A 17,282-nucleotide genomic window follows, 5' to 3' on the forward strand; every position below is an offset into this window, starting at 1 on the left:
CCCCTCCCCTCCCCTTATACCCCTGTCAGAAATCCCAGAACAAAGTGGGCTCGTTCTTCGGCAGCCGTTTTAAACGATTCTCGTCATCTTAAACCTATGACATCTTCCCGCTGCTCGAGGAGTACCAGTACTACTTCATCTCATTAAACCCCCCACCAATCTCTCTACACGCCTACCTATCTTATACCTCTTACATACACTTACACCACTACCGCCTCGACCCAAACAACGGAGAGATGCTTCGCTCAACATCAGCGATACGATCTTTGTAATCTTACTATCCCACAGAATCGATGTCTATCTTGTCTACGGCTTGTCCTCGTCATCTGGACACTGCTTCGGCCTCATTAATGCACTCGACACGCTATCAACGGCTACGCCAACAAGACCGCAATACTTGTCTTGATCGCCAAACACAGCAAACACGACGACGATATAGCAGATCACATAGCGGCCAAGGCATCGCATAGAATTCGGGGATATCAGCAACTTCTTTTTCTATTCACCTCAAAGCAACACTACTACTTACTTACTTACTTACTTCTGGCTCCTTTTACCAATAACGCATCATTACAGAGGCTCGCACCTTATTAGAGAGTTTCGACGCCCCCTACGACATAACCAAGAGTAACGACTCAAGAATCAACCTATATACCACCTATTATCTTAGTTGTACTATACATACGCATACAATCTATAGACGTTCATGTCCTCAGAAGGCACGTCGCAAGCCGCCGCGACCGATTCCGCCTCCGGTCCCGGTTCTGGTCCCGGTCCTCGACAGTCACGGACCCCCGATCCGCCCACCGATTCCGACCACGAACCTCCGGACTCGGGCCGGCAACGGTCGCCGACACAAGTAACACAACCGCAGCCGCAGTCACCTTCTGCCAACACTTCTCGCCATCGCGATGTCGCCCCTCGCGATTTCGTCCGGCTCTTCCAGTGTCAGATCTGCTCACTGCCCTTAGATGAGCCCATCAGCCTCCCCTGCGGTAAAAGTCTGTGCCGGCGCTGTTTACCAGGCACACACATGCGAGCCAACATAACATATCCCGCCGCTCCAGACCGACTCCGTGGCTTTAAATGTCCCTTTGAGGACTGCGGTAAGGAACATGCTATTGGCGACTGCGCTGTTGATGTTGTGCTCAATAAGACGGCGCAACACGTGAGGGAAGAGATCGAACGATTTAAGAACGAGTCTCCAACTACCGACCTGGCGACCAAGGTCATGTGGCCCGACCCTTGGGCTGCCGCAGGCGTTTCCTCCATGAGGGACGACGATGAAGCATATACAAAGGTGATACCCGGTGGAAAGGTTATCGCCACATATCGTCTGGCGGAGGAGGGTGACCTGTCTTATGAAGCCGATATATACTACGACGAAATTACATCAGCGACGCCATCACCACCTTCTGATGCTGATGATACAGGGCTTGTTCGAAAAGCACAAGACGCCACTCGCGCTGAGATGGACTGTCAAGTCTGCTACGCACTCTTCTACGATCCTCTTACAACCTCTTGCGGACATACTTTCTGTCGATCATGCTTACATCGCATTCTTGATCATTCACGGTATTGCCCGATATGTCGTCGCCCACTGGCTATCAGCCCCCTATTAAGTCAAACTTCATCGCCCTCCAATCAGACTATTAAGCGCATCATCGAAACATTTTGGCTGGAGGAAGTCAATGCCCGAAAGGAGGCACTGGACGCTGAGCGTGTAGCTCAGATGCAGGATTACGACCTCGCTCTCTTTGTATGCACGCTGTCGTTTCCCCAGATGCCGACATTCCTCCACATCTTTGAGCCGAGATATAGACTCATGATCCGGAGAGCACTGGAAGGAGACCATACTTTCGGTATGGTAATCCCTAAACGACCCCAACATCCCGCCGATGCGAACTTTCACGAGCTAGGCACGCTTCTCCGCATCGTTAATGTCCAGTTCTTCCCTGATGGTCGGAGTCTTATTGAGACTGTGGGCCTGTCACGCTTCCGCGTTCTCGAACACAGTTATCTCGACGGATACATTGTCGGCAAGACTGAAAGGATAGACGATGTTAGCCTCGAGGATGAAGAAGCTGCTGAGGCTGCTGAAGCGACACCGATAGAGACTGAGGATCAACAACCCATGCAGGCAATGGATACTGTCAAGGAACCGACTGAACCAACACCGACATCGCCATTACCACGGTCTGATTCCTCAAGTCCACACATGCCAACTTCAGCCACCGAGATCGACTCAATGTCTACACAGAGTCTTATGCGCTATGCCTCATCTTTTGTCGCTCGAATGCGCCAACAGAGTGTCCCCTGGTTGACAGAACGCATGTTGACTATATACGGCGAGTGTCCAGAAGACCCTGCCATCTTTCCATGGTGGTTTGCCAGCATGTTGCCCGTCAAAGATATTGAGAAATATCGACTCCTGGGCACATCCAGCGTACGAGAGCGACTCAAGATATGCTGCGCGTGGATTGTGGAATGGGAGACATCCAGATGGTAAGTGAAATTTATAAGATCACAACTCTTCATGCCTCCCATGCCCTGTCAAGCCCCCTTTTAATATGCACTGCCCCTCATTGAGCTTGTGCTCGTCGTCGTGTCCGTCTCCCAGGCTAAAACGACGTCTCCCTTTCCAGGACAAAGCTGATTCATGGCCGCTCAGGTCCATCCACGGCTGCACAATCCTCTGATTGACAATGCTTGCCCTACTATCTCTCGCTCGGCTTGGTTCTGCAATTCGTGCTCTTGCTTTTCTGCTTTGCTGTGCAGTTGTTGTACCAAGCACAAGACGGTTCGCGGAGTTGATGTTATTCCACTTCTGACACGAACAGGACGATTACGACTCGACGATAGCTAGTTAGGGCTGTTTGGTTTGCATCATGGCATTATAATGCATCAAATGTTACAAGACAAAAGTCACAGCAGATACATGGGGTTGAATATTGGTTGATTGATTGATTCGGTTGGGAGGCATTTAGTCATAGCATCTTGTAGTACACTGAGTGATTTTGCGGATACCATACCCCCTTAGCTAAACTAGACACCTTTCTCATCTCCGCATGTAGCAAGTTTCCAATCTCTATTACCAGTTTACGGCTTGGCCGTTCGTCTCCCGTGCTGCAGTAGCATCTCCCCAAGCTGGCACAGGTTCAGTGCTTTCAACCCATGTGCCAGGCATGATGTTGTCACCATCTCCTACTACTGCTGGAGGGTTTTGGTTCCCGTCTCCATTCCCACTCCCATTCACCTCTGTGGGAGCCCAGATGCCCACGTTGTTGTCAGCTGATTGCCCAGCACTGCTTGTGGTCTGTTGTTCACCCCAGGTGTTAGGGGGGCAACTGCCTGGGTAAGTGTCCTCGCCCCAATGAGCTCCGTTCTTTTTCAAAGTATCATTGCTCTTGTTCGAATGATTCGAGCCATCTCCCGAACCGTTTTGCTTCTGATCTTGTTCGCCAGTTGATATTGGCCATTCGGCCGGCTTACTATCCTGAGTGATCCTGTTATTCCAATCGTTAACTACCTGTTCGTTGCTTGTACCCCAGTCGTTTCCGTTCTGGTTGTTGTCCGGGGCCGTTGCGGCCCATTCATCCTGGCCCTTGTTGTCAGCTCCTCCATCGTTCCAGCTAGCTACTGGATCGTTATTTTTGTTCCAGTCGTTGGATCCGTTGGACCCGTTGGACCCAGCCTTATCGGAACCTGGAGGATGGCCATTTTCCTTGGGCACAGAACGGCGGCTTTCCCATCTTTCCCAATCGTTGTTTTGTGACTTTCTCTTGTAGTATGGATTGGCCTGGCCCTGGGTCCACGAGTTAAATCCGGTCCGGCCCGCATGTTTCTTTAATAATCACTTACAGTAAGACTTCCAGGAGGGCCAACGTTATTTTTCTCCGCTTTGGAAACCGGAGTGTTCTCGTTGGTTTCAGGGCTCCTGTGTCCGTAGTAGCCAGAGGGGGGAACTCCTGGAGGAGGACCCATGGCATACCACGGAGGAGGGGCCATCCCTTGTGTGATGGGAACTTGTGAGTATGCATCCGGGGGTAGAGGAGCTCCTGCGTAGCCCTGGTGGAATGGTGGCATCTGTGGATAGTTGGGATACTGCTGTGGGTTGTTGAAGCCATAGTAGAAAGGGTTCTGCATGGGATGAGGCTGGCCCATGGGCAGAGGGCGACCGAAGGCGTCACGCTCTGGGTACAACGCATTGCTTTGGTGATTGCCGTATCCAGGGCCGTCGTAGGCTCTCAAGTAATTGAGTTCTGCATCGTAGTAAGCGTTAGGTGCTGGATCTTGTAGAGTTTTGATCACGCGCTCTATCCGAACGACCTGAGCCCTGATAGGCTCAACAAGCTGTGGTCGACACATATGAGGAACTGGTAGTCCTTCGGGATAATTGCCCTTCTTGACTCCGCCCTTTTTTTCAGGCTGTGCCTTTGCTTTTCCTTTTATAGTTCTGAACTTGCCTTGATCTGTGTCCTTGGAAGCTTCGGGGGCCTCATCAGCTGGGGCAGCCTCTTGGTCTTTATTGGTTTCATTTTCCGGTTCCTGTTTCCTCTGTTTTCCTTTCTGCTTCTTGTTATTCTTCTGCTTGCCTTTGTTCTGTTTCTTGGGCTCCTCTTCTGGCTCAGTTTCCTCCTCTGTTTCCTTGGGTGAGTCAGAGGTTTCGCTTTCAATCTCTTTCTCTTGCTCTTGCTGCTGCTTAGCCTTTTTGTTCATTGCTTTTCGTTCCTTTTTGGTCATGGGAGCCTGAGGCGCGGTTTGCGGTTTCTTTCCATTTGTCTGCTTGCCTTGAGTTTTGGTTTGACTCCGTTTCTTATGTGCTGGGATCTCAGACTCCGAATCTGAGTCAGAAGTATTGGGGTCAGGCTCTGTTGGTTTTGCTTTCTTTAGACATCTCCTCTTGTTCTTACCAGATTGTTGCTCAGTGTTGGGGGGTGCTTCTTCTTCGTCCGAATCAGAAGTTTCGGGGCTTGGCGGTGTGATTTCCTTGCTCCTTTTCTGGCATACTCTTTGCAATATCTGTCGGCCCTTTGTACATCTCTGGCAGGGACAGCCTGGTTCTGGGTCAGAGTCCCAGTCACTCTCGGTGTCTTCTTCGGCCTGTGTCTGTCTGCGCTTCTTCTTTCTCTGCCTTTTGTGCTTGACGCACTCAACTGAGTATTCAATATCAGAATCGGTGGCATCAGAGCTTGATATGTATGCCGACTGACTAGAGTCTGACTCGGTTTCTGGACCGGAGTCGGATGCCTCATCTGAGGAGTCCACGGGAGTTGTGGTGGTGGTCTGCTTCATAGCAGATTTGAGGGGGACATTTTGGCGAGCCTCAAACCGGACCTTCTTCTTGGCCACGGCCTTTGCTTCGTTGGCAGGCGGAGGTGTATAGTTGCGTCCAGTGCGTGGGTAGGTGACCGAGACGGTGTCCTCTTCGGACTCATCATCGGTGGTGACCGCAACACGTACGACGTCTCGCTTCTTAGGGGATTTGTTCTGAGGGATGGCGCCGATAACAGATTCGATTGTTGTTCCAACTACCCATTCGCAAAAATGCGTGGGGAGTTTCGCTTTGCGATTTGCCATCGCACCAAAGAAGTTTGCTGTACCAAAGAAATTATCAAGATAGTATGTATGTCTTTAGAAGGGTCAAAATGTCAAGAAAAAGACGGTTGTGCGTTTGGTTTGAGGTTGGATATGAGAGGTCACCCTGACGGTCTGGGCGATAGTCGAAGACTTGTTGTTGTCAACTGCTCGCAGCTGTCAAGGCGAAGAGAAGACAAAGTGGTAACAGCCCTAGTGTTTTGGCAATCTACACATCAGAAAAGAAGTGTAAAGAGGGCATGTAGAGGCTGTGCTATGTTTTGGTGAAAAGATGTAAAAAGTAATAGAAATGAAATGCGCTGAGATGAAAAGGGTTGGTTCGTGGTTGAGAAAAGAGGCAGGAGCGAGCTTGAGTTGGGGCTCCTTCCTCCTTGTGTATATAATTCACCTGTACCTGCCTATTATCCACCCTTCAACCACTAAAAGCAAACAAACAAACTCCCTAAGGCACCTATAATTCACTATCACAGCTTCGCATTCAACTTCATCTCCTCCCATCTCTCATTAATGATAAGATTCTGCCAGAACCTCCACGTCGCAACTGCAACTGCCAGAGGAGGACATCCAAGCAATAACCATGACCACCAATCGGGGCTCGCCTTTCTCAGTTCCTTGATGGCCTTATCCAGTTGCTCCTTTAGCTCTTCCCGTGACCCATCGTTCCAAAGCACAATCCCTTTGCCTTCTCCTCGTTCTTCACATCGTCGGGCTTTTTCTCGAACATCTGTCTGGCTACGTACCCTGTTCTCGGCGTCTTCTGGGCTGAGGTGAGGATCACGCGCACGCAGACGTTGCATCTGGACTGCTGGGTCGTGGACTGCAACTACAGCTGTGACGCCACAGAAGCGATCGAGGCCACTCTCGAAAAGGAGTGGGATATCCAGAACCACAGCCCAATGGCCTCTGAAGTAACATCCAACGACCGACTTGAACATCTCCCATCGAACAGCCGGATGAACGATGCGATTGAGAACTGCTCTGTCCTTCTTTCGCTCCTCTGAGTCGCCAAACACTCGTCTCCCCAATGCCGGTCTGTTAAGTGGTCTACCTTTGCCGTCTGGTCCATCCTCTGGCATCTTCTCTGATGGTTGAACGAGAAGTTCGGGTGTCGTAGGCCCAAAGTGTTTCACAATAGCTTCATACCCACGAGTTCCCGGCTCCACAACCTTGCGCGCTAGAATGTCTGCATCTATGATCGGGAGATTGTAGGGCTGTGATGAGAGCATTGACGACACTGTCGTCTTGCCTGTGGCAATTGAACCCGTGAGACCGATAAGAAGCATGATGGCGTATCTTGGAAGACTGCGCAGGTCTTGTGGTAACAAAAAACTCAGATTCTAGAAACTTGTCAGAAAGTCCTCTAAGCTCATTCTAAGATCACCAGAGTATCCTCATGGATCATGATTAAGATAGCTCTTCTTACCTGTTGGCGGGGTATAGACCCAACAAGGTGAGGCAATAAGCTCGGTTGATCTTAAAAGGACTTAGATTTGATAGTGGCGTCTCGGATCTTAAATGAGATGAGCGTATCAATGGATGTAGTTAACAGGAATGATCTGATAAACCTTCCATGAACCGATGATGCAATTACCGAGGATGTACGGATACGAAACAGTCGGAACAGCCAGTGTAAGTTTACCCCACATGCATCCATGACTTGCATTAGTAACTTGCACCACATTAAAGCAACGACATGTGATGCTGTTTTCTTTTCCTTCACGCAGAACAATCACAACGAGGCCATTTTATACAATTTCAATTAACCGTAGCAGTGAATATCCTCAGAGGAATGATGCAAAGCAGTTTCCTATCTGCAGTCGGTAGGTAGTGTTTCCTTGCGCAATCTCAAAACGGTCCATGTCCTTATCCGAGAGACGTCTTATTCATCGATACAATCTCAATCGCATAACTGAGCATGAGCTCTCTATAAGTCGAAAAGTTGGACAAAGGACGAGAAGCGTTATCATCCCTTTCAAAGTCAGCTTGTGCCGCCATATTATCTTTGTACTACTTACATGGAAGACATGGTGACGGAGTTCAAATCAATTTCTCGGTCGGGGGCGAAGCCAACTGCAAAATTATTAGTACGCCTTCGACTCATTGTGAAGAGATTTCTCACAGCTTGCGATAAACGATTTTCCAATGAATCATTCTTGTGGGTTTCGTGGTATGTCTACAGATTATCAGCTGAAAGGCCCGGGAGATGAGGCAAGGGGAGGTTAACTTACTGGCCGCGTCGTTTAGTTGGGGAGTCGGACGGCGTAAAACCAACCCTCATCGGTCACATACCAGCGGGAGTCACCCATGTGATCAATGGTAAATCGGTTGCGCTGAGTCCAGTTCCCGTCAACTTCACGAACATAGTAAAAACGGGAGGGGTCATCGTCAGCTGGCTTGAAGTCCTGAGGCTCGTACATCTTGTTCGCATGCGCAAACTGGATCTGACGGAGCTGCTCCTCGCCAGCGGTACGACCAACACCAGTGACATCAGGGACATGGTGACCACCAGGGACATTACCTGCAAAGACGGGGACCGTGCCGGGCAAAGCAGCTCCACCAGCAACACCGACCGAGGGAACGCCTGGGACTTGCTGAACCTGCTGCACGAACTGCTGGGGCTGGTGGCCAGCAACGAGGACTGGCTGTTGGCCCATGGTCGGCTGCTGGTAGTAGTAGGGCTGCTGCTGGACGACGTAGCTGCCTTGAACGGTGGGCTGGGGAGCCATACCACCGACGGCGGGCTGCTATAGAACTTGTCAGTATTTGTTAATAGTTATGGTGAGATTTTGAGGAATGAGTGAAAGAAAAAATGTAGACCGCCGCTCAGTCACTAAGTCACGGAGGTGCACTGAACCACTTGATTCAGGCCGACTCCACGCCGTAGCCGAAACACAAAGATAAATCAGCAAAGATAACTTGCATAATACGTGTAACCATTCAAATAGAATGTCTTCGGCACCACAACTGTAGTGCAGGCGGCGGGAGTCGTCGTTGGGACAGGAGACAAGAGAGGGGCAGTAGGGGCAACCGGGGCAATATAAGAAAAAGAGGGTGGACAAACTTGAACACCGGCATAGGCCCCGACTGGGACACCAGCGAGACCATTGTCAAAGCGAGGCACATAAACGTGCTGCATGGGACCAAAGGTAGTGTCAGGAACAGGCGGCTGAAAGTTCATGCCATGAACAGGAGGCGCAGCGTTCTGATAGTCACCCATGTTTGCGGTGTTGACAGCGGGAGACTGAGGACCGATTCCGATGTAGGTGATTGGAGATGGGGTGAATGGGTTTGGGCCTGCGTTGATGAAGGGAGCAGGGTGAGGATGAGGATGAAATTGAGGGGGGAGAAATTGGTGCTGCTGAGGGGTAGGCGAGACGAAACCAGTTGGCACTTGTTGCGCGAGGCTCTGAGTCGGGTCGGCACTGATATGCCACTGAGGCTGTGCGTTAGGGCCTAGGCCGAGCGCAGGGAAGCTCGTGGGTTGATTGCTGCCCTTCTCCTCCGGCGCAGAAGCGGTTGCTCCGGTAGCAGCAGTGGTTGTAGTTGTCGTAGCTCGAGCAGTGCTAGGAGCTGTAACACCGTTGATACCAGCACTGAAGCCGCCGCTGGGGGAATTGGCAGTAGTGTAGCCCGTGATGCCCTCGTTCAAGGCGCCAGATGTTGATGCTGATGCAGATGCAGAATTTGCAGTAGCAGTAGCAGGCTTGATCTGAGAGCCAAAGTGCACTTGACGAGTCTCGGGGGTCTTGGGTCGTCGAGGAATTTTGGGAGACTTGAAGGCGCTGGCACCTGCCGAGGCCATGATCGCTTCTTTTGTGTGCAACTCGAACAATTGAGATTGGGAAAGAAATCCACTTTCAGGGCTCGTGAATCAGAAGCCTCAGGATCTCGCGATACCTTCGAAGAAGGAAAAGAAGGAAAGAAGACGAAGAAGAAGCTCTCAGATGGGAGAGGCACTTCGAGAAGATATACCACTCGTGCGTACAGGGCACAAACAGCACTCAAGGCGGCAGTACAGCACAAACACAACACCTCGCGTGCCGAATTTGGTTTGCTTATGTTTTAATATCCTTCAATGGCACGTTTTGTGGTGACTTTGCCCTCCGGTCGGTTGTCACTGGCAGTCCAGACGCAAGCTCGGGACCAGGTGGCCCGCAAGTTTGAAGGGGATTTGATAGGGTAAAGGGCCGCAATAATGGAAAAGACGAAATAGATGAAATTCAAGGAAATATGTATGCTCACCACTCTCTGAAGCTCCCAGTTCTGCCCATCATGGACCCAGACAGACTGCTTAGGGGCTTTGTGCAAATTGTCATAAGGGTCTTCGCATTTTGTCCATGTCCACGGGAAACAGGGAAGGCACATTATGCCGACGAGATTATAACAAGCAAAACTATGCGTTTCTAGAGGGTTTAGAAAGTGAATGTGTTGTTTTATGCTCAAGTTGAGTGGGCGGTGGATGAGCAAAGATGGCTGTTGTGATGCCCACTGTGGTGACAGTGCTTCTGCCTTGAGCATTGGATATAAGGTAGAGAAACTGTCGTAAACTTGAGCTCTTTGAGCCGACCTAGGTAGGTAGTAATACGAGTTTCTTATTCTCTTACAATATACTCATTGGTTTACTTGTGTGAACTTGCCAAACGAAACAATGGGTTCGTCTATCATACTGAATGCACATGGATTTGTCCACCGCGCAATTTCATCCCCTCACTTCATGTGTAAACAATTCATCATCACGATAGCAACTCATCCATAAGGGAGCAAGATCCATCCCTTTTCATCCCATGAATCGTTGTCATAAACTGCCAAACTCGTCATCATCGTTGTTCTTACTTGGAGAATCAAGCCTCCCCATAGTCGCAAGCTTTGCTCTGTCCAGCGCTTGTTTTGTTTTCGCTGCTCGTTGGACTTCTTCCTGGGTGCGGCTGGCAAGAAGTTCATCCACGATATCAAGCTGAAATGGCGCCAGCCCGGCTTCGCCAAAGAAAACTTCAGCTTGGTTCATAAGATCATCTACTTCAGGCCACCACCGGCGAAGTCGAACTTTCTAAGGCTATTTCACACAATGTTAGCAATGGTCAGTAAAGGGCATCCATAATGCTCACTCGAATAAAAACCGGGTGTTTCTTTGCTCGCACGCCTTCGAGTAGCTCTTGGTAGGTTGTTTCGTTCAACTTCGTCCACGTACGAAGACGGTCTGGTAACCTGCCCGCCGGAATACAGAAATTGGAATTGCTTCTCAACTTGAAAACCCAAGTGTACCTCTCACCTTCAGGTTTCTCTACCAGCACCAATTCATTGAGCTGGCGATATAAGCCTTTGGCTTTCTTTCGCTGTGCTTCATCTCCACGTTGCCAAACAATTTTGAGTCTATTTATAAGGACGTTGATAGTATGCTGGCTCTGTTCACTGTCGGGAGGAGACCTAACCTTCATTCGTGAAAGCAGTCCCTCCATACTGACATCGCTAGGTAGATTGACACTCTGGTAAGTAATCTTACCGTCGACCCCTAAATCGAGGACCTTGACCTGGTAGTACCCTGGTAGCTGTTCTTTGCCAACGGCCAAGCGAGTTTGAGCTATCATAGTGACCAAGTGACTGAGTTGGAAGCTTGCTCGCACATCATCCCATCTTGCTGGCTCCCGGTCCGGATCGTAAGCGTTGGGCTCCCACAGCGTCTGGCATGTCTCCTTAACCTCCTCTTCTATTAGGTGCTGCAGTTTCGTTAGAAAGGTCTTGTCTCTCTCGACCTTGGTGCGATATGCAGCCTCCAGTTCAAGGCGTCGTTTCTGGAGGTCTTCTGCGACCTCCCGCTTTTGTGCAGGCAGAGGTGTGGTTATGTCGAATGGTACAAACCACGTTCGGTCGAAGCCATCAAACATGTTCATCCCGCTGTCCGCAACCTTGAAGCCAGCCCATTGTGGGCTCCACAAAGCTGTCAGGTTAGTTTGACCCTTGACATGGACGATCTGCGCCCTTGCTCTCCAGTGATCAAGGCGATATTGTATCATGATCTCTTTGAACTCCTTCAGGCTCGCATCCGCGATACCTTGTTTGGGAGTTCGTGGTTTCCGGGGCTGCTTGGGTGCCTTGCTTGATGATGCCGCATTTCTGTCGCCCTGGGGATTGTCAGTAGCACCTAAGGGGTTGCCTGTGAGCGCGGGAGATGGACGATCGTCGCGAGTAAGCTCTTCAACAGCGTCTAGATGGATCTGGAATGCGCCTTGGCCGTTGCCATGATCGTGTGGTTCCATGTTGAGTGTCGTGTGTTGTGGGAAAGATCAAGCCATCTCAGCTTGTGCGATGGGGATGAAGATGAAAAGTTGAGGGTGCGATGGTCATTTGCTGTGAATGTATGTTTGTGGTAAATAGATGGCGAAGTGGTAGGCGCCTCTTTCTTGTGTATAATCTTACCCAGGCAACCGATCTCGGCCAGTGCTGGCACTGTCAGGAGGTACTGCTTCCATGGACTAAAGCACAGGCTGCCGTGAAAACCCATTGGTTAACTGCATTTAACTTAACTTACAGTACTATTCAAACATTTTAATCATTAATGACCAGACGCCCAGCCCCTATCACAATCGTCTAATGCTCGCTGACCGAACCTCATGTAATGTACACTTGCCCATGGGAGGAGAGATGTCCGTTACAATCCATATGCTACCAAACTCCTAGTCTCGCCCATATCATATACAACGGGGGATCCCTTCTCTTCCCGTACTGCATCCTCCAGCTCGTCTCGCCTCTCTTCGTTCATTTGTTTTCGTCGGTGCCGTGCGCCCACAAAGGCACGATTATAACGAGTCGATCAATTGACGACAACGGTGAATAGGTGTATCATAATGGTATTACAGAGTAAGCTCGTCAGAAACCGCAGGAACGGGCTCTGGGATAGGGAAGAAAGATCGTCGGACAATCTGGTGAGAGGTTAGCAGCTGAACAGGGTATATCATAGAATAGCACTTACAGCCCAAGCACCAGCGACAGAAGCCACAATACCACCAGAGATGGCCATGGGTCGAAGTCCACGGGTGCTCTTGAAGAGCATACCACTCAGCGCACCAGCGAGGACGGTGTTTCCGGCATCATGCTTTCCGCGGACAGATCCAATCAATGAGTTGATGCAGTTGTAGATAATAGCGACGACACCCAGCGAGTTACCGAGGAAAGGTCCTCGTCGAGTAACCGAGTTGAGAACAGCGTTCAATCGCAGCTTAGGAGGCTGACCAGCCGACCTTCGGAGACCCTCCTGCAGACCCCAAGCACCTCCGATTCCCAGACCAGCGAGATATGTGATTCCGGTACCATAACACAAGTCGTCTGTGAAGCCTCGCGAGGGCAGGACTGATTGGCCACCAGGCAGCTCGGATAGGGCTGAATCCTCGAGGGAAATATATTCAAGAGTATCTCTGTTGAGGCCGGCGAGGGGATGTAATTGCGAGGGGTCGGCAAAGGCAGAGCTCTGAAGAAAAGACTCGACGCCCTGACCTTCCGTGGGGTCGTAGGCGTAATGCGCGGGTTCTTGTGTCGTGGGTTGTTGGTGCGACTGAGACTGCGACTGTTGCTGTTGGTGGGCGGGCTTATTGCCGCTGGTGAAAGCGTTCCAGAGAGAAGACATTATGGGCGATGACGACCGAGTAGGTAGGCGAGGAGAGGGTGGGTGAGATGTAGATTTGGGTGGATTAATCGGCCTTGACAAAAGTCGCACGTCAATGAGAGTCTTGTCCGAATCTCGGGCAAATCTGAAGGCTTCCTCCGGTTTAGATTTTTTTGGGCTCCACTTCTGCCCATTCGCCCATCAAAGATTCCAGGTTCTGTCCCGTCACGTGCTATCACGGCCTTGGACCCCGAAGGTCATTGACGACGGGGAGACATTACAGCGAGGTAAAATGTTTTATGGTGTTTATTGATGAGATATTCTCTAACAGTGCTTTTACCAGCATCTGTCTATAAATCTGTGCCCAGTCGTGACGCACTGCAACATAATCTGAAGCAATACAACGACTGGCTATACTCGCAAATCTGGTGGATGCAAATTTGGTACGAGCAAATCGCGACGCTATGCGCAGAGTTTGCATGCCATGACTCTTTAGATATACAGTGTAATCTGTATCATGAGAAATCGTGTGGTGTGTCGAGTTGAACAACAAATTTGCCTGTTCAGAGCCACCGAAAAGTTTGCAGCAAACGTTTGGTTGCCCAGCCACTTTCGAGCATCTCCAGACAACAAATTCTGCAACCGTGAGAATTCAGCGGAGACCAACGATTTTGGTGTTTCTCTCGGAGGCTCAAAGAGCACTGACCTTCAGCGTAGACACGAGCGGTCCGGCTTCATGTGAGGCTTGCTCAAGCAGAGCAGTCTACACGCGCGCAATCTACGAGCTTACGATATTCAAGGTTTAGGAGTTCAATAGTATGTCGAGATCACCCCACAGTCAAAGAACCTCTGACGACGTCCATGGCTGATTAGGAAGAGCGATCACGTTGCTATAGGAGGCCGGGAACGGAAAACCAGATATCGACAAATCTGACTCTCAGCAAGCCGCTTTCGCGGAGCCGCCATTAAGTAAAAATTCACATGACGGTGAAGTTTCTACCTACTGATGTAATGAGAAAAGGAAAAAAGAATTCAAAGGATGGGAGAAGATTGGCTTTTTATACCACCAACTTTTCTCGAGTGATCACGCTAACACCAACGTGGCCGAAGTATCGGTGCGTGCCACTGCTCGGCGCTCGCACTGCAGGGATTTTTGCCCGAGAGGGTTACATAAAATTTCAGAGGGTGGGGCTTCAGAGGGACTCTTTTGGCGGGCCGAAAACCTTTTGTTTGGCTGTATCGTGGGCTTCAGAGTTGTCTATCAACTCTTTGGTTTAGTATCACCGATATACCCAGTAGACGCCAAACCAAATCTCGGCTTCTCACATGAGATCCCTTTTTTCAATGCTTAACCGGAAAGGCCAAGCAATCCACTGCATATCTACAAATGCATAACTAAGTGATGCCAATAATGATGCTGTCGATCAGGACTGAGACTTCACCTGTACAATTAGGTTGACAGCATCTTGCCCTCGGGAAGCAGGAAAACACCTGACCCTAAGCTTAGGTACCAGAAATAAGATATGTAAAGATATCCTAAATCTACACTAAACTTACCTAAATATCTATATAACTTAGAAAAGATGTCCCAGGTTTTCTTTCGTCGCCTTGCTTGCCTGCAGAGACCTGTTGGACCCAAGGAACCTGAGCACTAAATATCCCAACTCTTTTGTTCCTTATCATTCTGAACACACTTGTATAATTATCCGTTACTGAAACCGCAGGCATGAGATCGGTGTTGAGGTTATACATAAATGTAAACGTCACGGAAACCCAATTTCACCGACTGAACTCTATGAACCAACGCATGATCAGTATTCGTCTAATCAACAAGCAAGCCTTGCGATATGACAAAAAAAGAGAGCAATCAGTGATTTCCTTACCGAGTCAAATTGTAAGGAGAACTATGATTTGTGTAAGGCATTGATGATTCTGAAGACATGGATCTTTACATGAGTGTACAGGGTAGTTCACGTCCTCAACGATATTGGTCGCCTACTAAAGCATTTCAAAGGAGTAGCAGGTTGCCGCCAACAATACTGATCTGTAGAACTTAGGAGCAATATAATAATGGAATTTGTGTTACTCGAGGACCTACTAATGCTATGAGCTTAATATACCAATGAGTGGAGGAGCCTCTAAGTTTGACGATAATAATGCTTAGACTTTTGATTGCTACTCGCCGATATTTCCCTTCACTCTCGATCTTAGTTTAGAGAACAACATTGATTCTTCTGTTGAGACACTGGCTGCCTTGTAAATACAAAATAGATTTATAGCTTCATGTTATGAACAAACTTAACCCCTGAGAGGTGCGTCGATCTAAAATCCGAATAAACATCGTATATTCCCAACTCCATCATGATAGCAACCCAATCCTGATGCTAATTTTTATTTTTGATTCCTTTTCCGTTTCCTTTTTTCTTTCTCTCATCCAACAGTAAACGCCTGCCATTGTTCGATCCTACATGTGCCCCAACCAGTCAGGGGAGATATGAGAACAAAGGAAAATAAAAAGCAAAACAAAAAACTGTCATATCAGGCGCGAGCCCTTCAGAAGATAAAATTTAAATCATGGGTGATAGACAGAGTCACCCCTCTGGAGCAGAGGACGCTGGTCCCAGCTGTCCTCGTTGAGACTCTCGTCATCATCGTACTCATCTTCCTCAGTAACGTTGTCGTTGATTCGTCGACGAGTAGGCGTAGCAGCGCTCTCTGGCTTGCTGTACATGAAGTACTGAGCAAAGACACCCAAGTCGAGGAAGAGAGTAACAAGACTGCCAGCGAGCCAGCTCAGGTTGACGAGGATGTATTTGCCGTAAATATGACGAGCCTCGCCGGGTCGGCATTCATCGTGCTTGCACTTGGGTTCGTAAGCGAAGATGGACAAGACATAGGTGATGTTTCCGAGGCATGCAAAAAGGAAGAAGAGCATGCTCAGTCCGTCGGTTGTCTTGCGCCTCCAGTTCAGGATAAGCTGAGGAAGACGAGAAGCGATGTATGCGACTGTGCAGAGATATCCGAAGATCTGACCCGAAAGACTGAAGTGAAGGCTATCCTCGCCTCCAGCATTGTTGTCGCCATGCTTGTCGCCAGTAGAAGCCTTCTGACCCAAGAACCAGCCAACAACACCAGCTGCGATGACCATCAAGACGATGATAGTGTTCCAAACCACGGTCTGAAGGATAGTAGGGGTCTGAGGAGTGGCATCTTCGGCGATGTGAGGAACAGCGGGTGACAGGCCAGACCAGTCTGAGCCGCGGCGCTCCTCATGACGATCGTGGGCGATCAGACCAGTGCGCTCGTTGGGTTCACCAGGGGCCGGGGTGTTCGGCTTCGCAGTAGGGGTCGGGGCATCGCGCCATGTGAAACCACGATAGTAGAAGCACTGGCCCAGAAGGACGATATCGGCGATCGTGTAATAGATAGCGAGAATGATCTATAAAAGTAATTGTTTTAGTATTCGGTGCTTGAACGGGTTGATTGAGGCTGAGCGTGAAGCGTACCATGGTCGGTAGAACGCCCTGAAGGACGGCACCCAGAATGTTGAAAACATCGCCGAGAAGCCAGACAATGATGAATTGGATCGAGAGGGCATCGGCACTGCTGCGCTGGAAGTTTTGAATGATTTGAGGAGAGAAGACGACAACTATTGGCGATTAGTGCTGTTCCAAGGCTGGGTAAGACCAGTCATAGCGACATACCCCAGCAGGCAATAGAGATAGAACTTTGGAGAAATTAGTATGTGATGTCTTTAAAGAATGACAGAATTAGAGACATACCCGCAAATGCCCGAGATCGCCTCAACGTCAAGGTTCAGATTCGCAGCTGGAGGAGTCATGATGGAGGTTGAACCCTGGGCGAAAGGTGGCAGAGTGCAGCGCCGACCCCAGCTCGTAGCGATACCGTCTGAGTGACCAAAATAAATCAAACCGTGATATTATCGCATTCGTTAAAATAAAGAAAAGTCGGTTAGTCCGGGAGTAATCGCTGATGGTGATAATATGGGCGTCGCGAGGCAAAAAATCAAAGGGAGAGACAAAAAGGGTCGTGGCATGAAGAATGAAGAATGAGATTGAATAGACTT

At 49.5% G+C, this 17,282-nt stretch overlaps 7 protein-coding genes across 7 annotated transcripts; 1 reads left to right on the forward strand and 6 right to left on the reverse strand.

Annotated features, from left to right (window-relative positions):
- Positions 1–706: 706 nt before the first annotated feature.
- On the forward strand, positions 707–2,509 carry FTJAE_9437 (uncharacterized protein; the record flags this gene model as incomplete). The annotated part of the gene is made up of 1 exon (XM_037356358.1): positions 707–2,509. One exon carries the CDS (start codon positions 707–709, stop codon positions 2,507–2,509), a length of 1,803 nt encoding a protein of 600 aa, XP_037203489.1.
- Positions 2,510–3,091: 582 nt separating this feature from the next.
- On the reverse strand, positions 3,092–5,580 carry FTJAE_9438 (uncharacterized protein; the record flags this gene model as incomplete). Its single annotated transcript, XM_037356359.1, has 2 exons — positions 3,092–3,805; positions 3,862–5,580. The coding sequence occupies 2 exons, from the start codon at positions 5,578–5,580 to the stop codon at positions 3,092–3,094; spliced, it is 2,433 nt and encodes an 810-aa protein (XP_037203490.1).
- A 482-nt stretch (positions 5,581–6,062) lies between these two features.
- Positions 6,063–6,881, reverse strand: FTJAE_9439 (dephospho kinase; the record flags this gene model as incomplete). The annotated part of the gene is made up of 1 exon (XM_037356360.1): positions 6,063–6,881. The coding sequence occupies one exon, from the start codon at positions 6,879–6,881 to the stop codon at positions 6,063–6,065; it is 819 nt and encodes a 272-aa protein (XP_037203491.1).
- Positions 6,882–7,838: 957 nt separating this feature from the next.
- On the reverse strand, positions 7,839–9,400 carry FTJAE_9440 (uncharacterized protein; the record flags this gene model as incomplete). The annotated part of the gene is made up of 2 exons (XM_037356362.1): positions 7,839–8,342; positions 8,660–9,400. 2 exons carry the CDS (start codon positions 9,398–9,400, stop codon positions 7,839–7,841), a joined length of 1,245 nt encoding a protein of 414 aa, XP_037203492.1.
- Positions 9,401–10,393: 993 nt separating this feature from the next.
- On the reverse strand, positions 10,394–11,852 carry FTJAE_9441 (uncharacterized protein; the record flags this gene model as incomplete). The annotated part of the gene is made up of 3 exons (XM_037356363.1): positions 10,394–10,645; positions 10,704–10,803; positions 10,861–11,852. 3 exons carry the CDS (start codon positions 11,850–11,852, stop codon positions 10,394–10,396), a joined length of 1,344 nt encoding a protein of 447 aa, XP_037203493.1.
- Positions 11,853–12,446: 594 nt separating this feature from the next.
- Positions 12,447–13,216, reverse strand: FTJAE_9442 (mitochondrial import inner membrane translocase subunit tim23; the record flags this gene model as incomplete). The annotated part of the gene is made up of 2 exons (XM_037356364.1): positions 12,447–12,515; positions 12,566–13,216. The coding sequence occupies 2 exons, from the start codon at positions 13,214–13,216 to the stop codon at positions 12,447–12,449; spliced, it is 720 nt and encodes a 239-aa protein (XP_037203494.1).
- Positions 13,217–15,767: 2,551 nt separating this feature from the next.
- Positions 15,768–17,036, reverse strand: FTJAE_9443 (PQ loop repeat; the record flags this gene model as incomplete). Its single annotated transcript, XM_037356365.1, has 4 exons — positions 15,768–16,634; positions 16,702–16,844; positions 16,900–16,922; positions 16,978–17,036. The coding sequence occupies 4 exons, from the start codon at positions 17,034–17,036 to the stop codon at positions 15,768–15,770; spliced, it is 1,092 nt and encodes a 363-aa protein (XP_037203495.1).
- Positions 17,037–17,282: the final 246 nt, after the last annotated feature.

The sequence above is a fragment of the Fusarium tjaetaba genome (assembly GCF_013396195.1).
Source record: "Fusarium tjaetaba strain NRRL 66243 chromosome Unknown NRRL66243_c0000214, whole genome shotgun sequence".
Taxonomy (NCBI): domain Eukaryota; kingdom Fungi; phylum Ascomycota; class Sordariomycetes; order Hypocreales; family Nectriaceae; genus Fusarium; species Fusarium tjaetaba.